This window comes from Arachis hypogaea, chromosome 3 (assembly GCF_003086295.3).
Source record: "Arachis hypogaea cultivar Tifrunner chromosome 3, arahy.Tifrunner.gnm2.J5K5, whole genome shotgun sequence".
NCBI lineage: Eukaryota > Viridiplantae > Streptophyta > Magnoliopsida > Fabales > Fabaceae > Arachis > Arachis hypogaea.
The window spans coordinates 103,513,403-103,538,876 of NC_092038.1; the positions used below are offsets into that span (position 1 = coordinate 103,513,403).

The 25,474-nt window shown below is 39.2% G+C and overlaps 2 protein-coding genes across 2 annotated transcripts; both read left to right on the forward strand.

Annotated features, from left to right (window-relative positions):
- The first annotated feature begins 2,985 nt into the window (after positions 1–2,985).
- Positions 2,986–3,598, forward strand: LOC140183537 (serine/threonine-protein phosphatase 7 long form homolog). Its single transcript, XM_072231983.1, has 3 exons — positions 2,986–3,095; positions 3,189–3,270; positions 3,320–3,598. Exons 1-3 carry the CDS (start codon positions 2,986–2,988, stop codon positions 3,596–3,598), a joined length of 471 nt encoding a protein of 156 aa, XP_072088084.1.
- Positions 3,599–21,171: 17,573 nt separating this feature from the next.
- On the forward strand, positions 21,172–24,093 carry LOC140183538 (uncharacterized). The gene is made up of 4 exons (XM_072231984.1): positions 21,172–21,669; positions 22,543–23,243; positions 23,322–23,796; positions 23,908–24,093. The coding sequence occupies exons 1-4, from the start codon at positions 21,172–21,174 to the stop codon at positions 24,091–24,093; spliced, it is 1,860 nt and encodes a 619-aa protein (XP_072088085.1).
- Positions 24,094–25,474: the final 1,381 nt, after the last annotated feature.

The following is a 25,474-nucleotide window of genomic DNA, read 5'->3' on the forward strand; positions in this document are numbered from 1 at the left end:
CTTATCGATGAGAGAGATAGGTTCGATCTACAAGACTTATCAAAAGAAGAGAGGTTATCAAAAGGGAAGAAATTTGACAAGTGAATAGATTGATGGCCGTTATTAACATAATTCAAAGCGCGGAAAGGTTATCTAAGAATTAATGCACACGGAAAATACATTAGGATTTGATTAGTCAATGAGTCTTATAAATAGTTGAAGATTGGAAGGAACAAAGGTTGGAATTCAGTTTTCAAAAAATACTCTCACACACTCATATCCCAATGAATTTCTGAGTTTGCCAAGAGTTTTATTTTCTGTAGAATTTCATCCATGTCCTTTACTTTTCTTTTAAATTTTTTGTAAACTTTTTCTTCTTGTAAATTTATCTTTTCAGCAAAGTTGTTCTTTTCATTTTCTTTAGAGTTTTTGAACTCTATATTTGATTTCAAAGTCCTTCGATCTTGTCGAAGATAGTTTATCATTTTCTTTAAGTCAAAAGTCATTTTTTCAGCCATTTTAAAATTTGAAGTTATCTTTCTTTATATTTCAGATTTTCTTTTGTCATTTTAATAAAGTAAAAAAGGATCTTTGATGTATTTTCGAAAATTAGTACCGATAAGAGTAGGTTTTGTTCCCAAATCATTAAATATCGAACCAACTCAAATTTGTGAAAAATCTACATAACAATAGTATTGGTGGATTCATGAGGATAAAAAGGAGAAGGCTTTTTAGTATCAAAATGGGTAATATCAATAAGAAGTCGTGTTATGCTATTGACATTTTGATTAATTCTATGGAAATATACCCTCTTGAAATCAATTCATTAATAATTAAGTACTAAGCAACTCATTGCTTCGTAATTTCTGGATTTAAAGAATTAATCTAAAATTTGAAATAAAATCAAGATATCATATTTTGATAGTAGAATTATAACAACTGAGATATTGGACAAAAAAAAAATTAAATCTGATTATAAGTTGTAAAGCAATAAAAATATATATAGATAAAAATAAAGGATAAAAAAAAGATATATCAATAATATAAAATTTAAATATGTAAAGATCTCGGAAATTATTTTTTATATGGAGAAGTGGTTGGTGTTTTGGGAGATTATTGGGAAGTGGGGTGATTTACCGTGGGGTGGAGGTAGCAGCCACCACGCAGGGGGCGTGCTGGCCAAGCAGCCAAGCCGCGTGTCATCACCGGAGAACCACGCAGGGGGCGTGCTGAGGCCGCGTGTCATCGCCCAAGCACCACGCAGGGGGCGTGGTGAGGCCGCGTGTCATCGCCCAAGCACCACGCCGGGGGCGTGGTGACTTGGCAGCCATGCAAAAAGCTGACACCACGGGGGGCGTGGTGGAGGTGGCAGCGCAGATTTCCAAGGCGGTCTTCCATGCAGGAGACAATCTCCACTCCGGGAACCAACAAGCAAAGAAAGGGGGCTCTATATAAGGAGCCTCTTGGTCATTGTATAGGTAATATTGTTTGAGTGTAGGAGAAGGTTGCTGAAGAGAGAGTGTGTTAAAGACTACAAGAGAGATTAAGGATCAAGAAAGAGAAGAAGGAAGGTTGTAGTGGAAAAAAGAGGAACATTGGAAAATAGGAGGAAAAAATTTTTTTGTCTTTATTTTAAAAGATGGTTCGTAATTACTGTGCTCCGAAAGAACATATTATAAATTATTTGGATCATCCAATTTATGTAAGTTGGTACATTATATCTTTATTGTATTATAGTTTTCTGTTTTTTTTATTTAATATAGTAACGTATATATATATTTTTTTTATTTTGAGATTAATTTTATGTTATAAAAAAACTATAATATAATAAACTGTATATTATGTAATGTAATAAAAATTTTATAATAAAATATATATTTTTTACAATAAAATATTAAAATGCTATAGTAAAATAAATATATGTTCTGTTAATAAACAAAAAAATGTATGTTGCAAAAAAGTAGAAAAATATTAGTTTTTCATGCATGAGTAAAAAAAAATCGCTCATTTATATCAATTTAAAAATATAATAATAATAATAATAATAATAATAATAATAATATACAAATAGTAACAATATAATATAATATATACATATATATTTACGGTTTGCATACTAATAAATATATGCATAAATTTTTTAAGTAGTAAAAATTTTGAATTTTTTAACATAAATATGCGTATGTTAATTAATAAATAATATTATAAAAAATTAAAAAATAAATATTATAATAAATAAAGAATTTAAATTTTTAAAAAATAAATAAATAAATGGATAAGCTATGTTGAATATTTTAATAAATAAGATATTAAAATAAATATGTGAATGTTTATTAATATATTTATAAGGATTATTATTTAAATAATATAACAGATATCTTTGTTGATGCAGCCTAACCGGAATTTGTTGGTGCGTAAACTGGATCCGCCATAGACGTGGAATCCGACAGTGAAGAACTACTTACGCGCCACGGGATTCTACCATGTGTCTAGAATTGGAGTCATAAGAGGATTTCACCCCATGTTAGCGGCTCTGGTTGAAAGGTGGAGGCCTGAAACTCACACCTTTGTATTGCCGATCGGTGAGGTTACAGTGACATTAGAGGATGTGGCTCATATATTCGGACTACCCATTGATGGAGAGGCTGTCAATGGATAGACAGATAGTAGTGGCGAGTTCGTTCAAAGTCAGGGCATAGAGATATTCGGTCGTGAGCCATCAGTCAGTGGTAATGCGAAGTCTTATATAAAGCTTGGATGGGTTCGACGTATTAGAGACGCAGAGCAGTTGGACACTGACGAGTCTATCAGGAGATCCGTCAGATGTCATATCTTCTGTTTGTTAGGGTCGACCTTATTCACAGACAAGTCGACTGCATATGCCCATGCGAAATATCTACCGTTGCTTCTGATTTCGAGCGGATCCATACTTATAGTTAGGTGTCAGCTTGTCTCGCACATCTTTATAGAGCACTATGCCGTGCATCACGATATGATACAAAGGAGATGGATGGCCCTCTAAATCTCTTGTTTGTTTGGGCATGGGAGCGAATGCCGTGTCTTGCTCCCGTACCGAGACAAACGCTTCCACCGGCCGAGATACCAGTTGCCATGAGGTAATAAGACTTATTTTAGTTATGTGTTATATTCATGATGCATATATGACATATGATGACTTATTTAATTTTTTTCCATTAACAATGTTTCAGGTGGAGTCATTCGAAACGGACCACAGCATGGTCATCGAAGACCGTGGAGACATTCAGGCATGATATAGATTACATGCAAGAGGTAAGTAGTTATGGCTCTTCTAATCCGTTTTTTGAACCATTATTATTAGGGTTCTAATACACCAGTAATACTGTGGCAGTTTGAGTGGTGGCCGTATGACGGGTTGATCGTCCCCAACGACTTGCATCCCCATCTTGAGGTGTGTGACATCGTTGCTCCGTTGTTGTCGTTCGAGTGTGTTGAGTGGCACCCTGCGAACCGAGTGATGCGTCAGTTTGGATATGTACAACCTCCTCCGGGGATACCAAGGGATATTCCAGTTGACCATCATTGCATCGTTCTACGCGGAGTGCAGCTTCATGACTGGACAGTTTTGCGTGGGCCATAGATAGTGGAGTGGGCCAACAGGCGACAGAGCCGACTACGAGACCTGCACCCCCTACCGACCTGGGATTTTTTACCGACGGTTGAGTACCGGGATTGGTACATGCGCTCCTACGGACATCTGTTGAGATTGACAGGGTACATTCCTCATCATCCACAGCCACCTGCCCCACAGCCACCTCCCCCTCAGCCACCTCAGCATGCAGTGTTTGAGCCGTTTCCTTATTATATACCACAGCCACTGGCCTACAGTCATGGTAGCCATCACACTCAGCAGTCCCAGCACAGCCACCACTCTCAGCAGTCCCAGCACAGCCACCACTCTCAGCAGTCCCAGCATAGCCACCACTCTCAGCATCCTGATCCCATACTTACCATTCCTTCCGGTCATGATTGGTTTGACTTCTCCAGGGATGAACCCGGAGATCAGCTACAACAGGATTGGATTGACGCTGGTTTAGGTGGCTGGTCAGATTTTAGTAGTATCCCTTCACTATCAGTGCCGGCTGATCCACGTAGGGCATCAGTAGATATGGGACATGCTTTGCGGGTTCGTACTTCTGACCACACGTTAGAGAGTGCGTCATGTGATAGTAGTTTTAGTTAGCGTCAGCGGGGATACGCAGTTGTTGACACGTTCATCCCCGGTCCATCTGCTCCAGCTGAGGCAGGCGGGTCGGCCGCTCCGACAGAGGCAGGCGGGTCGGCTGCTGACGAACGGCTTTTTGACGGTTTAGAATTTCACTAAGGAAATCTCGTTGTAAAGTATAGTTTCTAAACCAAGCAATAATCCTTTCATACAAAAATTTGTTTGTCACAAGTACAAACCCCTAAAATCTATAAACCGAAGTATTTAAACCTCGGGTCGTTCTCCCTAGGATTTACAATAAAGTGTCTTGTTATTGGTTGTGAGTTATAATTGGGGTTTTTAAGATTTTAGACAAGAAATATAAATGGCAAAGAAAATAAACTAACAACTAGCAAAGCTCTTGGCAAGATATGAGAACTAGAAGTCCTATCCTAGTTATCCTCCTCAATTGTGATGGCAAATTGTCCATTGCTCCTACTTAGTCAACCTCTAACCATGGAGGAAAGTCAAGTGGATGAATCAATTTGATTCCTCAAGTCCTAATCAACTCCTAAAGGAATGACTAGCTTTAGAGGCATTCAAATCAATTAGCAACTTCTAATTCTCAATCAACAAAAGGATTAGATAACTCAAGAGTCACTAATTACTCTACCTAGGCCAAGAGAAACAAAACCTACACTAAAACCCATCCAAGCATTTCATCAAACACTTGGAAGGCATAAAAGAAAAGCATAGTAGATTGATAACAAGAATAGAATATAACTACAATTATTGCAAAGCATTAACAACAAGCAAGGAAATCACAACTATCATGAATTATCTCAAATTGCATTATTGGAAGAAAACAAAGGAACAACAATATATCCAAAAACAAAGTGAAGAACTACAATTATCAAAGCACATAACTAGGAAGAGAGAGATGAGAAGATTAAGAATTGATAAAAGAAAATTGAATCAAAGCATGAATTAAATCTAGATCTAAGAAGAAAGATTATCCTAAACCTAATCCTAATCCTAGAGAGAAGTGAGAGTTTCTCTCTCTAGAAACTACTCCTAAAACTAACTATCTATCTAATGGTCCCCCTAATTAGTCTATGGGTGTGAATGTGTATCAATCCCCTTCAATCCTTGGCTCTTATATGCATTTTGGCGCCAAAGTTGGTTGCTGAAACCTTCCAAAATCGCCAGGCACGTGTTACATTAATGAAGTCATGTGCCATCATCGGCGCGTGGGCGCACGGTACGCGTGCGCGTCCTTGTCCTGTTTCGCAATGTGCGCGCGAGCGCCTTGTGCGCGCGAGCGCCTTGTGCGCGTGCGCGTGCTTGGCCTGGATCAATTCTTTGGCTTTTTGTGCTTCTCTCCACTTGTATGCTTCCTTTCTTGCTTCCTTTGAACCATGCCTAGCCTATTTCAATCCTGAAATTACTAGCAAACACATCAAGGCATCTTATGGAATCAAGGAGAAACTAGAATTCATCAAAATAAGGTTTAAAAGCATGTTTTTACACTTAAGCACAAATATGGGAGAGACAACAAAACCATGCTAATTCATAGGCTAAATGTGACAAGAGGCTATCAAGATGCTCTAAATTCAATACAAAACAAACCGTCAAATTGGGGTTTGTCAACCTCCCCACACTTAAACCTTAGCATGTCCTCATGCTAAAATAGGAAGGAACTAAGGGTTATGACATTTATTGAATGCAACTAAACTATATGAGTCCTATCTAAATGCAACTACCTAAAGTAAATGCAAATGCTTAATTCAAACATATCAAATTGTCAATAGAGCATGTGTAAGCACAAGGCTAGGTAATAGGAATTAATTCCAAACCACAATTGTATTGAATTGTCAAAAAAGAATTTAAACTTGCAAGGATATAGATAATATGGGTGAATACATGTGATTGAACTTTTGAACCCTCACCGGATATGTGTATCCGCTCTATTCACTCAAGTGTTTAAGGGTCAATTCACTCAATTCTCTTCTAATCAAGCTTTCCAAAATTTGATTTTCTTCTAGCAATCAACACTTATTCAATGCATGCATACATTCATCATGAGGTCTTTCTTTTAGGTTGTAATGGGGTTAGGGTCAAGGTAGGATCATTTATGGTTAAGTGTACTAGGATTTGAATCTTTGATTAGCATAGACTTCCCCACCTAACTATATAATGACCTATACAAGTTCGAACTATTCTAACTACCCATTCTTCACTTTTTCTTACATATTCATGCATCCTTATTTGATTCATAACACTTATGCATTGATTCTCTTTTATTGAACTCACTTTGGGGCATTTTATCCCCTCTTTATTATTTTTTTCCTTTTCTTCTTTTTTCTCTTCTTTTTTTTTCTTTCTTTTTCTATTCTCTCTTTTTTTTTTCTTTTTGTTTCTTTTTTTCTTTTGTCAAACTATATACAAGAACATCAATGCATAAGGTCTATTCATTTGATCAATACATGAGTATGTACCCAATTCCTAAACATGAAAGTGTACTACCCCTTTTATCCCATCCAATGTTCCCACGCCTCACCAACTTTGAATAATAAACACTCTCACTAGCCTAGGCTAATTAAAGATCCAAACAAGGACTTTTATTGGTTTTTCGCCTTGGCTTGTAATGTGCTAAATTGAGAATAAGTTGGTTAAACATAGGCTCAAAATTGGTTAACAATGGAGAGTAAAAGGTTGGCTATTTGGGTAAGTGGCTAATGAAACAATGGCCTCAATCATATAAATGCATGAATACAAGAAATAATTGGATATATAGAATCAAACAAATCAAGGATTACAATCATAGAAAGAGAACAATTTCACACAAGAATGGAAAATAAGTGGTTATAAAATGTAACCACATCAATAGGCTCAAGTCTCACAACCTTGTGTTCTTAGTTCAATACATGCTTCACAAAGTATGAAATTCAAGAAAGTTTACCAAAATTTTCTTTCAATCAATTGGGTTGATGCCCTATATTTAAACTTCTTGGAAACTTTCAATGTTTGACTAGGCATTGTTGTGATTGAAAAATTCAAAAATTTTCTTAGTTCACCCTTTCCTTTTTCACTTAAAACCAATATATTATGCAAAAAGGGTAACTAAATATTTGCAATCCAAAGTATGATTTCTAATCACAACTACAAACTAAAAACAAAGACAAACAAAATGTATAACGAAAAATAAAAATCCAACTAAAAGTACGGAATCTATCATCCAAAACATCTAAAAATATCCAAAAGCATCAAAATATCTAAAATCCAAAATAAGCAATAAAAGTGTCTAAAGCGAACTAGAAATGCATCAAAATATATACAAAAATGTGCAAAATAGGATAACTAGGCTGAAAAGTTCACCGGTTCCCAAATAATGCTACCGGTGCCCTCCCCACACTTAAAACCAAGCATCGTCCTCGATGCTAAACCGGAGGATCAGTGGGAGGTACAACGATAGGCTCTGGCTCGGGCTGTGGGACCGGCTCCTCCTGAGTCTGCGGTGGCTCTGTAATGTCAGGGGCATCCTGCTGAATCGGTGCCTCCGCCCCCTCCTCCTGATGATCCTGCTCATCGGAGGCTGGAGAATCGGGAAGCGGAGGTAGCTCAGCACCCAAAGAGATCAGTGCCTGGTCCATCCGATCCAAACGGCGTCTGACATGGCGTCTCTCACGCTCTAAGAACCGGAAAAGACGCTGGACCAGGAGATAAGTAGGCTCAGGTGCTGCTGGCGGCTCTGTAGATGATGAAAGAGCTGCAGCGGTAGAGGATGATGGGGCAGCTGTAGGGGCTGATGGTGAAGGTGTCCCCATGACAGCTCTAGCCCGAGAGCGGCGTCTAGCAGGTGGCCTCTCATGCACCCAACCACCCCAGGGGATAGTAACCTCCCTGTCATCAGCATCAGGGGGCGGTGGTCGCACATCATCGTCCAGCCATGGGACCTCAGCTAGGGCCGCCATACTCGTGACCAATGTAGGAAATGGGAGTAGGCCACGAATATGCGCCCGCCACATACACTGTCGGATAAGTCTAGGGAAAGAGATCTCCTTCCCCTCCATAACACACCCAATCAGCAAAAGCATCTCTATAGGAATCTCAGAGAAGTGGGTGGTGGGTAGGACGTAGCAAGCGAATATCATCTGCCAAGTCTTGGCCTCCCGAGTCAGATGAGTAAAGAGCATCCCTTTCGGCTTGGTATTGTTCGCATCCATAACCCATGTGGCATCTGGTAACCCAATAACACTCCTGAGTGCCTCATAATCAAAAGTCATGCTGTGTATGGCTAACTCAGCCTGCTGATGGGCACACAGCTCATCTGGGACATGCCGGCACTGTAGCGCCTCCTCAATCGTAGTCTCAGTAATCATAATCTCTCTACCCCTCACCTGAACCGAATCCAATGTCGGACGGAAGAAGTTGCAGTAGAATTCCTTCACCCAAGATACATTGATATCCCCCAAATCCCGGTCAACAAAGTCAATACCCAACTCAAGGATCCGCCCGGTAATAGACCGTCTCACATCATTAGGTAGAAGTAACTTCTTCTCAATGTTTAGCTTTGTAGTTCGATATCTAGAAAACCGGAGCTCACAGTATAGGTTGGGGAATTTGTCCGGGTTGGTGGAAGGCAATAACTGGTTTTCTTTTTCCTCATCATTCAATGGGTTCTTGGCATAATGCTTGTATATGGAAGGAATGGAGGGGGTAGAGTGTTTTCTCTTCTTGGAGGCAGTGGCTATGGCTTTGCCTTTATCCGACATCCTGAAAAATATGATAGAATATATAAGACATTTAGCATGTAACAAAGAAGGCATGTTCAGGATACAATTATCAAAGAACAATCATGATGTTGCAGTGAATATGCAAAAGTGAACAAGTAAACCAAGAAAGCAAGCTTCATTAAAATTCGCAACTCATATTCAAAAGGCAATAATATCATCATATTTTTGAAAGAATTGTTAAAGGTGAACGGAAGTTAGACGGTTAAAGAAATTAGTGAGTTAGAAAAGTGGATTAGTGATATGATGATATTTATGCGCAATGAAAAGAAAAGATATGGTTCATGTTCACAATGATTGTGCAAATCCGGGAAGTCAAAAGGAAATAGAAAGGTGCCCAAATTTGAAATAAAGCTCAAAATGAAACAAATTTCCTTGAAAATTGGGCAGCATTCCGGCTTAAAATTAGACGTTCCCGGATAGCAAATTAGCACAATTAGCATAGAAGACAACATCAATTAGGCAAAGTGACAGTGGTATAGCATTCAGGCAACATGAAATGCACAAAATCATTCCAAAAATCAGCATACACCATCCAAATAAGCAAACAGCAGTTATGCACGAACGGAGCACTTATCAGGCCTAGAATCCTCTATCCAGCCCTAGCTACCTAACCGCAATTATTTCTATCTAACCTAACATACAAAGTTCTAAGTCTAACTAACTAACATGCAATTATAATGATTAACAGAAACGAATAATAAAGAAAAGAAAAAAAACAGAAAAAGATAACAGAAATGGAGCAGGAACCTGGGAGCAGAGAAGAACTAAGAATGGAAAGGAAACTGGGGGGAAATAGGGGCAGCAGTCGCGCCGCCGTGAACGGCGGCGGTTATGGCAGAATAGAGGCGGCGGTAGTTGCCAGTGCTGTGAAGGTGAGAGACGGGGCAGAGAGCGGATGAGAGAGTGAGTGGAGGAGAGAGAGGAGATGAGGTGAGTGAAGAAAGGAGAGGGAGAGTCGCCGACGGTGATGAAGGTGTGGCGGCGGAGATGGTGGCGCGGTGGTGGGGGTTTGGCCGAGAGGAGTGACTGTGGTGGTTGGTGTTTGAGCGAGGGTGGGTGGCGAGAGAGAGAGAATGTGGGCGATTGGAGTGATGGCAAGGGAAGGGGTTGGCCGTGCGGTGGTGGGCGGCGGAGCAGCGGCGGTTATGGAGATTGAGAGGAGGAAGAAGAAGATGGAGGTTGGGGGAAAAGGGTTGCGCGACTGCGCAGTGTGCTACGCGTGCTATGGTTATCCCTTATTTTGAATCTACGCGCCTGCGCCACTTGCGCGTCCGCGTCGCTTGAGGAAACTTGGGACCTACGCGTGCGCGTACGGCGCGCTTAAACGTGGATGAGCAAAATGGGAAAGGACGCGTGCGCGTACGGTGCGCGCACGCGTGCAAGGAGTTGGGCTGGGGGCTTAGAGTTGGCCCAACTCAGGCCTAACTCTCTGGAGTTTGGCCTGGAAGTCGCGCAATCAGATCGGCGCGCACGCAGAGTGTACGCGTCCGCGCGCAGTGAGAGAAATTGGAGGTCCACGCGTGAGCGTGCAGTGCGCTCTAGCGTGGGTGGCAGAATAGGTATGGGTGCGTGCGCGTACAGTGCGCGCACGCGTACATTATATTGGGCCTGAGGCTTAGAATGGGCTTGAGGCACGCCCAACTCTCAGGTCCGTGGCCTAGATTGGTGGCAGCACGCACAGGACGCGCGCGCAGCAGGTGCGCGTCCGCGTGGATTGTGTTGGGCTCAAGGCATGATGTTTGCCCAAGGGAGGCCCAACTCTCGGAAGTGTGGCTCGTGATGCATCCACACAGGGACGCGTGCGCGTACATGGTGCGCGCGCGTCCACCCCCTTTTTTTTTTTTTGATGTCAGAAAATAAATTGCTGGATGCTCCCCTTAGGCTTCACAACTCTTATTCACTCAACTATCATACAATTCACAAAAATACAATTTTTGATATTATTCATCTACTACTAAATACAACATGCATGTGACTAAGCTAACAATTAAGTTGTACAAACAAATTGTATGGAACATCTACCTACAATGGTAACTCAAATCACTTATTAAGTAAATGTAAAAGATTGGAAAGAGTTTACCATGGTGGGGTGTCTCCCACCTAGCACTTTTAGTTTAAGTCCTTAAGTTGGACATTTTGAGATGCTTGTTGTCATGGTGGCTTATGTTTGTATTCCTCCTTGAATCTCCAAGGATCCATGCTCCTCAATTGGTTGACAAAATTTCCAACCATTTTTATTAAGCTTGGGCCGAGTTCTACCCAAAATACGAGTTCCCATATTTGGTCTTCACATCGCGAACCGGGATCCCATATCTTATTTTCGCATCCATCCGTTAGTTGAGTTCCATGATTTTGTCGGATGGGTGGTTGACATAAATGTGGTGGGCACACAAAATTCTCCTTACTCCACCAATGCTTCCTTCTAGATCCATATAAGGTGATCTTTGTCCCAACATCATCCCTATACCTTGAGGTCTTGACCTTAATGAGCTTAACACCTACTTTCCAACCACTACACAACTCATTCTTACTTTTAATTCCACAAAGAGTTCTAAGTTGACCATCATTTTCAATCAAACCATATTTAAGTGAGAAATTAAAGCTTAGGGATAAGAATTTTACCCACTTGAATGTTGTTTTGGATGGTAACTTGGGAAGGGAGGCTTCCCCACACTTAGACAATGCAAGGTCCACTTCCTTGTGCTCTTCGTTGATTGTTTCCACCTCTTCACAAGCTTCTTCAATTTCAACCTTTTTCCCTTTGTTACATGGCGTGGCGTTGACATATTGTTTAATGGGAGGTGATTCAACTTTAGATAGGAATTCATTGATGAATGAGTTCATCTCTTGATCAACCTCTTCATATTCTTCAATTTCAATATAGACCATGCCATTTTCGTTATCCTTGGGAGGTTGTGCACACTCTTTTATAGTTTCAACTTCGTGTCCAATGGGAGAGGATTCCATTGTAGAGAGGAATTCATCCATGATTGAATCCATCTCTTGATAAGCTTCTTCCAAGTCTTCAATGATGATATGCCTTGGAGGTTGCGCACCCTCCTCAACATCAATATTAAGCTTCTTGGGAAAATGCTCCATGATGCTACATTCCCATGGACTTTCAACGTCTCCTAAATCTTCAACCACTTCTTCCTTTTCTTCAATAACCATAGGCTCCTCCAATTGCTCTAATACAAAATAGCCTCCCTCATTTTCCACCGGGTTTTTCAATCTCTCCTTCATGCTATGATCTTCAATGGATTCTTCACATGTGGCCACGGAAGCACCTTGAGTGTTCAAAAATTTGTAGGATAAGGTGGACACTACCTTGGTCAAGTTAGTCATAAACTCTAGGGTGTTCCTTTGCATATCCGCTTGTCCTTGAAGTAGCAAGGTAAGAGAGTCATCTATTGGGGCTTGGGGTGGATAAGAGGGTTCATTATTTTGGAGAGAGGGTTTATAGTAGGAAGGTGGTTCTTCTTGGTAAGGGTATGGAGATGGTGTGCATTGAGGTGGTTCTTGGGAGTAATCTTGATAAGGTTGTGGTGGTTCTAAGGGTTCTCGCTCATAATGGTCATAAGAATATGGCATGAATGATTGGTCATATGGTGGATATGGATCATAGGAGGGTGCTTGATGTGGAAAGGCTTGTGAGTATGGTTGAGGTTCATGTTGAGGATGAGATTCATAGGCACATGATGGTGGTTGTTGAGTGTCACAAGAAGAGTCATCATAGCCATTAAATTGACATGCATTAGGATGGAAATTATACCTATAAGTATCCGGAGGTTGTTGCCAATAGGGGTGATCAATTCCTTGAGGCTCCTCTCATCTTTGATGGTTCCATCCATAATGAGTGTCATTATTGAGGTGCACATTTCCTACAACAAAATTAGAACCAAACTCAAAGCCAAAGTGAGAATTCATAGTGAGAGAACAAAATAAAACTAACAAAAATTAAGAAACAAACAAAAGATAAACCTATTCACAATATTCACATATGTACAATAACCAATAACATAACACCATTGCAATTCCCCGGCAACGGCGCCATTTTGACGAACGGATTTTTGACGGTTTAGAATTTCACTAAGGAAATCTCGTTGTAAAGTATAGTTTCTAAACCAAGCAATAATCCTTTCATACAAAAATTTGTTTGTCACAAGTACAAACCCCTAAAATCTATAAACCGAAGTATTTAAACCTCGGGTCGTTCTCCCTAGGATTTACAATAAAGTGTCTTGTTATTGGTTGTGAGTTATAATTGGGGTTTTTAAGATTTTAGACAAGAAATATAAATGGCAAAGAAAATAAACTAACAACTAGCAAAGCTCTTGGCAAGATATGAGAACTAGAAGTCCTATCCTAGTTATCCTCCTCAATTGTGATGGCAAATTGTCCATTGCTCCCACTTAGTCAACCTCTAACCATGGAGGAAAGTCAAGTGGATGAATCAATTTGATTCCTCAAGTCCTAATCAACTCCTAAAGGAATGACTAGCTTTAGAGGCATTCAAATCAATTAGCAACTTCTAATTCTCAATCAACAAAAGGATTAGATAACTCAAGAGTCACTAATTACTCTACCTAGGCCAAGAGAAACAAAACCTACACTAAAACCCATCCAAGCATTTCATCAAACACTTGGAAGGCATAAAAGAAAAGCATAGTAGATTGATAACAAGAATAGAATATAACTACAATTATTGCAAAGCATTAACAACAACAAGCAAGGAAATCACAACTATCATGAATTACCTCAAATTGCATTATTGGAAGAAAACAAAGGAACAACAATATATCCAAAAACAAAGTGAAGAACTACAATTATCAAAGCACATAACTAGGAAGAGAGAGATGAGAAGATTAAGAATTGATAAAAGAAAATTGAATCAAAGCATGAATTAAATCTAGATCTAAGAAGAAAGATTATCCTAAACCTAATCCTAATCCTAGAGAGAAGTGAGAGTTTCTCTCTCTAGAAACTACTCCTAAAACTAACTATCTATCTAATGGTCCCCCTAATTAGTCTATGGGTGTGAATGTGTATCAATCCCCTTCAATCCTTGGCTCTTATATGCATTTTGGCGCCAAAGTTGGTTGCTGAAACCTTCCAAAATCGCCAGGCACGTGTTACATTAATGAAGTCATGTGCCATCATCGGCGCGTGGGCGCACGGTACGCGTGCGCGTCCTTGTCCTGTTTCGCAATGTGCGCGCGAGCGCCTTGTGCGCGTGCGCGTGCTTGGCCTGGATCAATTCTTTGGCTTTTTGTGCTTCTCTCCACTTGTATACTTCCTTTCTTGCTTCCTTTGAACCATGCCTAGCCTATTTCAATCCTGAAATTACTAGCAAACACATCAAGGCATCTTATGGAATCAAGGAGAAACTAGAATTCATCAAAATAAGGTTTAAAAGCATGTTTTTACACTTAAGCACAAATATGGGAGAGACAACAAAACCATGCTAATTCATAGACTAAATGTGACAAGAGGCTATCAAGATGCTCTAAATTCAATACAAAACAAACCGTCAAATTGGGGTTTGTCAGCTGCTCCGACAGAGGCAGGCGGGTCGGCCGTTCCGACAGATGCAGGAGGGTCAGTTCGAGGTCACCCATATGACCTACGGACGGAGCGAAATCCACCTGATAGGTATACTCCATCGCGGTTAGGGACGGGCATTATGCGTAAGGGACTGCACTGGTTCGTTGGAAAGAAGTGAGCTTTGGTCGTTAACTTAATGTAAATCGTGTTTAATGTTTGTTTAATTAACTTATGTAATCAGTTGATGTTTGTTTGTTTAACATATGTAATCAGTTAATGTTTATTTTGTGTACATATGTAAATCGGGTTTAATGTTTGTTCAATTAACTTATGTAATTCGTTGATGTTTGTTTTGTTAACATATGTAGGTCGTGTTTAATGTTTGTTTTGTTAACTTATGTAATCAGTTAATGACACTGTTAAGCGACGATTTTTATATCAATGGATAGACTTCAATGAAAAATACAAACACGTCTTATTTTAAAATCATCGACTAACAAAATACAAATAAAAAATACAACCATGACAATATTAAACTACGAAGCAGCACCACTCGGTCCAGCACGCTGAGGACACCTACTCCGACTATGACCCTGAGCACCACAGAGACGGCATATCTGAGGACCACGCATGTCACGTGAGTCCGTTTCATTCAATTATCGGGTCAGTTTGGGCCTGCCTTTAGACGTTCGCCTCTGCGCGGGATTAGCGACCAATGTGGGTCCCTCATAAGGGGGCCATGTATCAGGATCACCTAATGGTGTGAACTCAAACTTATATACTTTACGAACCTCTGTCATCTTGTACACATCATGCACATACAACTGCCAATCGAGACGCTGGTTAGCACAGCAAGCAATAACATGGCGACATGGTATTCGTTCAACCTGAAAGTGCCCACAATCACACGTCCGTCGTGCAAGATCAACAACTAGCACCTTTCCAGTAGTCATTTTGCGCACCTCAAACACCTCATTTCGTCTATCAAAGCGGTGCACAACTATATTCCCAGCCTGTTGCATTCTTGCTTCTATCCGCTGTTGCGCAAATGCGGAGTACGTATATCCAGCACGCTTGCGTTCGTGAGTCTCGACACTCTTCCGCGTAAAAAGTTCATTTAACCTATAATATGTTGCTCGGACCAGCGCCAACACAGGTAGATTACGGGCACCCTTCAAGACTGGGTTAATGCACTCGACAAGGTTCGTTGTCATATGGCCCCATCGATGTCCTTTGTCGAATGCCAATACCCAATGTCCGAGTCCAATGGCATCGCACCACCTGGCATATGCCTCACCTCGCTCTTCCAACCTCTTATAGTTGATATTGTACTCCTCCACCGTTCTTGAATACCCTATGTTGACAACAACCTTTTGCAAGTGAGGGACTTTGAATGCCCTTAAGAAGTTACTGCCGATGTGTCTTATACAAAACATCCACCATGCTCTTGGAGGTTGCCAGTCGCCACCGGAACGATTTACTGCTGCCCGTATTGACTCATGTCGGTCTGAGATCATACCCACGCCATCTTTTCTAACAACATACATTCGCAGATTCCTGAGAAAGAAGTGCCACGCATCAGCTGTCTCCCCTTCCACCAAGGCAAAGGCGATAGGCACAATATTATGGTTCCCATCTTGTGCAACAGCGACTAGAAGTGTACATTTGTATTTTCCGTATAGGTGTGTGCCGTCAACCTGAACCAGGGGCTTGTAATGCCTGAATGCCCTAATGCATGGATTGAAACTCCAAAATACACGATGAAGTATTTTTACACCTTGCGCCTCCTCAATCCCGTTGTACAGTGGTCGTGTTTCTATTTGGACAACTGAACCAGGCATCTTCTGCACCATGATCGGTAGCCACCATGGCAAGGCTTGGTAAGAATCCTCCCAACCACCGAAAACGTTGGCTATGGACTTCTGCTTTGCCAACCAAGCCTTTCGGTAACTAATGGTATAGTTGAACCTTGACTGGACTTCCGCAATTATAGATTTCACCTTGATGGACGGGTCCGTCTCTACCAATGGCCTTATAGCATCAGCAACTGTATCTGAGTCCAACTTCGAATGATCTTGTGAAATTGTTCCGATCGTGCACGTGTGGCTACCGTTGTATCTTCGTATCTCCCAACAACCTTTTTTCCGCATCAAGCTAGCTCGGATAAGCCAGTCACATCCGCGCCCGTACATCTTGCATTTTGCATAGAACGTCTGTGGCTCAGACTCATACAGCTCATAGTCAACTCCTTTACCAATAGTGAAACTTCTAATTGCTGCGACGACCGACTTTCTAGAACTGTATTCCATTCCAATCCGGAACTCCCCGTCCTCACCATTGGCAACGCCTATGTCAACAAAATTAAAAAATAGTAAAAAAAATTCAAGTTAAAATATAAAATACTATCTTTACTAACATTTTAAGAATATTCAACTATTTTACCGAGATTGACCGGTTTTCATCGGTTCATTTCCGATTTCACCAATTCATACTGGTTCGTTTCCTTATTCGGTTTTAATATTTGGTTCACCAATTTTCCGGTCGAACCGGCCGATTCAGTCTGGTCCGGTCTGGTTAAGACAACACTGTTTTTTACTCAATCGAACGTATAAACTAACAAAAAATTATTATTTAGTGACCACGTACCTATGTTTGTATATTCTGGAAACTCGTGGGCATGCATGGCCTCGAGATCCAACTCACGCATAAAAGGTGGAACGTCCATCGGTTGACTGCTCGACGGACCCACCACTACATTATCTGCTGCTGCCTCAACTCCCACATTACCATCCTCATCTTCGTCGCCGGCCTCATAAGTGGCTTCGAAATCATCTTCGCTGTCACTATTCATTCCTTGGTACACTGCATCTCTATCATCATGTATATCTATATCATTCTGAACCGCCACTGCCTCTACAGTTTCAAAATCAACGTACACCTCAATCTGTGGGTGTCGCATCTGAGTCTGCTGGTGAATTTGAAACATCTTCTGCATACTCGCTTCATCAGTGATCGGCATGGCATCAAACTGTATTAGACCACCAAAAACCACAACCGGATTTCGGTACAGAATTCTGCTCACTCTCATTAACGTACCATTCTCCATGCTTTGACAGAGGCCGTTCTGCAGCTCCATTAATGTCATCGTGCAGGGAACCACAAACGAAAACGGATTCTGGCACACAAACCTCACTCCCTCATGAGTATTACGTATTATCTCCCCGTTGCGATACACCACCAAATTTGCAGTTCCCTCCATTACACCACCTCAAAGAATCCTCACAACACACTCAAATCTCACTCACTATGGAAAACACTCTCGAGCTCTTCTTTATATAGAGCAGTGCTGCCTGTCTCAACCAATCACGCTTTGACACGTGTCAGAACGCCCCTGCGTGCTGACTCATCACGCCCCCCACGTGCTGCACTTCCTGGCCAATCACTCGTCGCCACGTCAGCACGCCCCCCACGTGCTGACTCACCACGCCCCTTGCGTGCTGCCACGTGCTGCAACGACATTCCGCCACGTCAGCACGCCCCCTGCGTGCTGACTCAGCACGCCCCCTGCGTGCTGCTTACGTGGCTCAACCAGAGCGTGCCACCTAGCCTCCACGCCCCCTGCGTGTTGAAGGCACCACGCCCCCTGCGTGTTGAAGGCACCACGCCCCCTGCGTGTTACCCTTTCATCTGACACGTCCATCTATTTGTAATACACACAATAAGTCTATTTTCTCCCAATACACCAAAATATTTCCCATATTTTAATTAATGAATCTAAAGATCTTATGGTTATCTCATAAAAAGAGGAAGTGTAATAAAAAATCAACATTAACTAAGTTATATATATATATATATATATATATATATATATATATATATATATATATATATAATTTGAAATTGTATTTGTGAGGCTTCATTGTAGAATTTCAGGACTAATCATCAATCAGAAGCGTACCTAAGATTTATTTGATGGAAAATTCTTTAGATTTCTTTTACCAAAAAAATTTGACTTTGGACAATAATTAGCTGAATACAAATAAAAAATTCCTAAAGAATATCGAAAATTTTGGTTACATATTTGTTTCAAACATCAACCCTTCTCTCTAGCTTAATCGATATTGAATTAATTGAACGAACTTCTAATACGTTAATTGTTAATCGATATTGAATCAATTGAATGAACTTTTAATACGATAAATATTGAAGAATCTTGCTACAACTTTCTTATGTAAGCTTTTAACACTAAGATTACAAAGTTAAGGACGATTGTTTTTTTAAAAAATAGCATGCATCCTATGAAGTCACCACAACCACATTGTCATCAGTTTATGGATTAGAAAGAATTTCTGTATCAATTGCATCTGGACATCCTAATTGACCTTCAAATAAATACACAAGAAAAATCAGACAAACACTGTTTTTTTGGGCCATGTGACTAGTTGGTAATAAATAAGTGTTAAGCACGCCATGCCTTAGGTTCATTTTTGCCGTACGTCATAATAGACTATGTCGTCATGAACCTAATGCTCCAACCTCCAAAATCCCGCATGCATGGACTGCGATTTAGATCTTGGCAGGATTCGTTGCCATCAGAGAGTGGTTGAGTAGGGTATATACAGTAAAGAGTATAGGAAGGAAAAGTCACTATAAGAAGAACTGAAGGATAAGATTATAGGTGAATACTATGCTATCTAACACATTGTATCTAAATTATTAAAAAAATAATATTTAATAAATTTTAAATAATTTATTTTTTATTTTAAATATTTTATTTTTTATTTTAAAAAATAAATTAAACAATTTACGCACCACAACAAAAATACTATAAAATTTACCAAAATTATAATAGTGCATTTTGTCTCTCCTACTTTTTTCGACAATACGCAAGGTCCACTGGCAGATTTATCTAATTTTAATCCCGCTAATCAACTAATTTCCTAGTCTATTGACTTGGCTCGAATGAGTTAAGCGTTTCAGCATTTTTCTTTTTTCAAATTCGAATCCAAATTCTTTATACTAAATGCGTTCTCATTAAAAAAAATAACTTTTTTATACTAACTTCTCATATAAAGACTTTTTTTTTCCTCCAAGATGATAATTAAAATATGAGTAATATTATAGGTCAAGCACAATTTATTTTGTTTAGACAGTAGTTAACCAATTAAAAATATAGTATTGTAATGCACTAATGCTGAACTACATGTGTTAGGTTGCTGACAAAAAATACTAACTAATAATATCAATTAAGATTGCTGGTACTCAAACTTCCTTCTTAAAATATTATACTTATTAGTTATTATGTTAAGCATTCAAATTATTTAATAATTTTTAATTATTATTTTTACATAAAAATATTTTAACGTGTATAGTCGGTTCATTTTTTTTGATATAGCAGTAGTGTGTGTTGTGCATGGATGTAGAGAGTATGAATGTTAGATATGAGTGTGGGACATAATATATTCTGAAACAATGAAAAAAAAATCAGACTATCTGATTTTTTTGTTAAAAAAATTTTACCTTTTATTCCGACAGTCCAATTTGTATATTCTAAATTTTTTTAATTATTTAAACACAAATCGGAGGGTCCAATTTTTGTAAAAAAAATCGGACGGTCTGATTTTTGCTTCTAACATTATAATTACGTAAAATATTCATACACTCCAAACTTGCATCCTACACCATTTTTCTCTCCATAACTAGAATAAAAAGTGTGTATAGTCAGTATATATATTGTAATAATTTTTTTTCATTGGTGAACATATATTGTAATAATTTAAATCTTTTGTAATAATATTTTTGTTACTTTAAGGACAGATTAATTCGCATTTTGTCAAGCTAAAAAGCTCACTACAATATTTTGGGGGTGACCATAGAGTACTTATGGTCACGGTTTTTTTAAAAAAAGTGGCCTAAAAGGGTCTATGGTTACGGTTTTGAGGGGTGACCTAAAGGGGTCTATGGTCACGGTTTTTTGGAGTGACCAAAAAGGGTCTATGGTCATGATTTTTTAAAAAAGGGTGACCTAAAGGGTCTATGGTCACGGTTTTTTGGGTGACCTAAAGGGGTCTATGGTCACGGTTTTGGGGGTGACCTAAAATGGTCTATAGTCACGGTTTTTCGCAGTGACCAAAAGACATCTATGGTCACGGTTTTTTGGGGTGACCAAAAAGGGTTTATGGTCACGGTTTTTTAAAAAAGGATGACCTAAAGGAGTCTATGGTCACGGTTTTTTTGGGGTGACCTAAAGGGGGTGACCTAAAGGGGTCTATGGTCACGGTTTTAGAGGTGACCTAAAATGGTTTATGGTCACAGTTTTTCACTGTGACCAAAAGACATCTATGGTCACGGTTTTTTAAAGAAGGGTGACCTAAATGGGTCTATGGTCACGGTTATTTGGAGTGACCTAAAGGGGTCTATGGTCACAGTTTTGGGAGTGACCTAAAATGGTCTATGGTCACGGTTTTTCACCGTGACCAAAAGACATCTATGGTCACAGTTTTATGGGGTGACCAAAAAGAGTCTATGGTCACGGTTTTACGAAAGGGTGATGGGTCTATTGTCACGGTTTTTCACTGTGACCAAAAGATATCTATGGTCACGGTTTTTTGGGGTGACCAAAAAGATTCTATGGTCACGGTTTTACGAAAGAATGACCTAAAGGGGTCTATGGTCACGGTTTTAGAGAGTAACCTTAAATGGTCTATAGTCACGGTTTTTTGGAGTGACCATAGAATATGGTTTTTGAAAATATTTTGTTTAAAGACCCCCTCCCCCAATGACTTAGGTCTTGACTACGAAAATATTGATGCATGTCCTAATGACTGCATGCTATATCGAAATGAGTACATAAATGACTCAGTTTGCCATATCTGTGGAGAGTCTCGATATAATCAGGCTCCTACTACGGACGGCAACGAAGATGACTTTGCGCTTCCGAATAAAGTTCATAAGGTTGCTGCAAAAACCTTAAGATACTTTCCCTTAATACCAAGGCTTAAAAAGCTTTTTATGTGCCCAAATACAACAGAGGCGTTGAGGTGGCATGATGACCAGCGTTTGAAAGACGATTGCATAAGGCACCCTGCTGATGGCGAAGCATGGAAGAAGTTGGACAGTCGGTACCCAAACTTTTCAAAAGAACTTCGCAATTTGAGGTTTGGTTTGGCAAGTGACAGTTTTAATCCTTTTCGAACTATGAATGTGTCACATAGCACATGGCCAGTTGTCTTAATGGTGTACAACTTTCTCCCTTGGATGTCCATGAAGTCAGAATATTGCATGCTTTCTTTACTCATACCTGGACCTTGTTCACCAGGAAATAATATTGATGTTTTTTTGCAACCATTGATCGAAGAGCTAAGGGAGCTATGGGTGTCAGGGATAGATACATATGATTCTTTTAAAAATGAAACTTTTCAAATGCATGCCGCACTTCGTTGGACAATCAATGATTTTCCAGCATATGCGATGCTATCCGGTTGGAGTACCAAAGGGAAGTTGGCTTGCCCTTATTGTAAAAATGACACTTCTTTTTGTTATTTGAAATATAGCCAAAAGACAGTTTACATGGACCATAGAAGATTTTTGCCAGTTGATCATGCATGGAGGTCTAACAAGAGATCTTTTAATGGAAAAAACAGAATTCAGTGATCCACCACGAATGTTAACAGGTGAAGAGGTTCTAGATATGCTAAAGTCAGTAGATAATGTTTTTGGCAAGACGCAAAACAAAAGTAAAGGCCAATGAAAAAAATGATCAATCTTTTTTGAGTTACCATATTGGCATCATTGTATGATCAGGCACAACATTGATTTTATGCATATCAAAAAAAACATAGTCGATAGTATAGTTGGTACCTTATTGGATATTCCTGGAAATACAAAGGATCATGCAAAGGCTCGTTATGATCTTAAGGAGATGGGCATTCGAAAGAATCTTCACCCAATAAATACGAAAGATGGCAAAAGAACTAAACTTGCTAGAGCATACTACTCCATGACCAAAGGGGAAAAATCCATTTTTTGTGGTGTTTGAAGAAAACAAAATTGCCTGATGGAAGTGCTTCAAACATTTCTCGTTGTGTACAACAAGAAGAGAGAAAGCTTTATGGTTATAAGACTCACGATGCTCACTTCATGTTGCATTACCTGTTGCAAATACCAATCAAGAGCATTCTTCCAGATCATGTTGCTGTTCCTCTAGTTCACTTGTGTTCATTTTTTCGTCGATTGTGTCAAAAGGAAATCTCTTTAGAAGAGATTAATGGTTTGGAGTCAGAAATTGTAGAGACTTTGTGCCAGTTGGAGAGGATTTTTCCCCCTACCTTTTTTGATATAATGGTTCATTTGCCAATTCATTTAGCTAATGAAGTCAGGTTAGGTGGTCCCGTCCAGTTTCGATGGATGTATCCGATTGAGAGATACATGTGCACACTAAAAGGGTATGTTCGTAATAGAAGTCGTCCAGAAGGATCAATTGCAGAGGGTTATTTGGCTGAAGAGTGTTTAACTTTTTGTTCAAGATATTTGCATGAGGGAGTGAAAACAAGATTCAACAAAATATCTTGGAATAATGATGAAGGTATTTCAACCAAAGATCCTGATTCAAATTTGTTCACAAACAAGGGTAGTCTGTTGGGTGAAAAAAAAGGGCAGCTAATCATTTTGGACGAGAAGTCACTCCGTCAAGCTAATGCATATGTATTGAACAATTGCATTAATGTTGAGCCTTACATTAGGTAAATTTTCACCTCTAATTTGTTCTATTCCTTAGACTAATTTTGGTAGCATTATACAATAATATGCATCCCTTATAGAGAACATGGTGATCAACAAAAGCAAGACAAGCAGAAGCGAAAGTGGAACGTTATTAAAGATCAGAATGAAGACTTTATAGAATGGTTCACAGGACATGCCATGAAAGATGATGTTCCTAGTTGGATACGACAGTTGTCTAAGGGTCCAAATAAAGTTTCAAAATCATTTTCTGCTTATGTTGTCAATGGGTACAGATTTCATACTAAGCGGCGAGAAGTGATGCGAAAAATGCAAAATAGTGGTGTCACTATGGTGGCTGAAACTACAAGCTTTGCTAGTGTTGAAGACAAAAAACCAATCAAGGCCAATATAAGATATTATGGTAGAATCATGGATATTGTTGAGCTAGACTATTATAGTCAATTTAAAGTTGTGTTATTTAAGTGTGAGTGGTTTATAGTTGAGGAAGATAATTATGGTTTGACATATGTCCATTTTAACAAAAGATGTTACCAAGACGAACCATTTGTGTTGGCAAGCGAAGCACACTAGTACTTTTATGTGAAAGATCCATATATTCCCTAAAAGCATTATGTGATGAAAACTATTCCAAGAGACTTGTTTAATAATGGTGTCCAATTATAGTTTGACCCTAACATAATAGAGCCACATGAATCTGTAAATAGTCCGATACCCTTAAGTGATATTGGTGAGGTAGACTTGGTTAGACCGGGTGTGCAACCTACTATTGTTGATGTGACACCGAACAAGATCAAATTTAAAGACAAAGAAATAGAGTCTGATGAGTTTGACAGTGATGCTGAAATCTAGTAACTATAATGTGTTGGATTAACTCGATGCTTTATTTGACCTCTATTGTTGTTGCAATTGAAATATGTTGATATCTTATTTTTCTTTCCTTTTGCATTGATGTATGTTGACTCTTTATTTTGACCTCCCTTATTGTAATTGGATTATGTTGAAACTCTCTTTGAGATCTTTTTTTTTTTTGCAATTGGATTAACTCGATGCTTTATTTGACCTCTCTTGTTGCAATTGAAATATGTTGATATTTTATTTTCCTTTCCTTTTGCACTGATGTATGTTGACTCTTTATTTTGACCCCCCTTGTTGTAATTGGATTATGTTGAAACTCTCTTTGAGATCTTTTTTTTTGCAATTGGATTAACTCGATGCTTTATTTGACCTCTCTTGTTGCAATTGAAATATGTTGATATTTTATTTTCCTTTCCTTTTGCATTGATGTATGTTGACTCTTTATTTTGACCTCCCTTGTTGTAATTGGATTATGTTGAAACTCTCTTTGAGAGCTTTTTTTTGCAATTGAATTAAGTCGATGCATTATTTGACCTCTCTTTTTTGGATACAGGATGAATAATGAAAGAAATCCTAAAAAAAGGTTAAGGACCCCATCACAAATAGAGTCACAAAGAAGTCCCTTGAAGATGAGGAGTCCAGTCAAAAATTCAGGAAAAATTCAATTCACGAGTGCTTATGCACTACTAAAACAATTTCAAATTAAAAGAGAACATATTTTAGCTGTATATGGGGATAGTAGCAAACATGAGACAAGGAAAAAGGACAACATGTCAACAAAGAAGGTGACAAGAGTTGACGATGAAGGGCAAAGCAAAATGCCAAACAAGAAGATAACAAACAACAAAGACAAGTCAATCAATGAAGGTGAGGGTCAAATTAAGATGCCAACGGAGAAATCCAATGTACATGAAGGTCAAAGTGGGAAAAAGCCAACTAGAAAGAAGGTGCCAATGAAGAAATCAAAGGTGGAAGATGAAAAAGCGATGATGAACACCAATGGCGGTGATGGTCAAAGCAAGAAGCCGACTGATAAGAAATTACCAATGAAGAAATCAAATGAAGAGGATGCCAACGAAGAAGAACACAAGCTTGAGTCTCTTATCCCAGCTATGACTTTAAATGAATTCTTCGAAAAATATGGGATATCATTGGATGAAAATGATGAAGAATATAAATATAATTATGATGATCAAAATCTAAGTGTTGGGGATAGTAGTGACAGTCAACACGGTAATGCTTTTATCCATAGTTTTAATAGCAAATAGTGAAAGACACCAACCTAGCTCTTTTATTTAGTCTACTCTTTTATTCATTAGATTAGTATTCTTGTTAATATTCTCTAGTAATGACATTGGAAATAGGTACCAAAAAG

Bases quoted from the DNA above. Each gene is read 5' to 3' on its own strand.
- LOC140183537 (XM_072231983.1), top strand. From the start codon at position 2,986: ATGGATGGCCCTCTAAATCTCTTGTTTGTTTGGGCATGGGAGCGAATG. The intron at 3,096-3,188 runs GTAATAAGACTT...ACAATGTTTCAG, and splicing joins GAGATACCAGTTGCCATGAG to GTGGAGTCATTCGAAACGGA. The intron at 3,271-3,319 runs GTAAGTAGTTAT...CATTATTATTAG, and splicing joins ATATAGATTACATGCAAGAG to GGTTCTAATACACCAGTAAT.
- LOC140183538 (XM_072231984.1), top strand. From the start codon at position 21,172: ATGGTCACGGTTTTAGAGAGTAACCTTAAATGGTCTATAGTCACGGTT. The intron at 21,670-22,542 runs GCAAGTGACAGT...TGGTGTTTGAAG, and splicing joins GCAATTTGAGGTTTGGTTTG to AAAACAAAATTGCCTGATGG. The intron at 23,797-23,907 runs GCAAGCGAAGCA...GTCCAATTATAG, and splicing joins AAGACGAACCATTTGTGTTG to TTTGACCCTAACATAATAGA.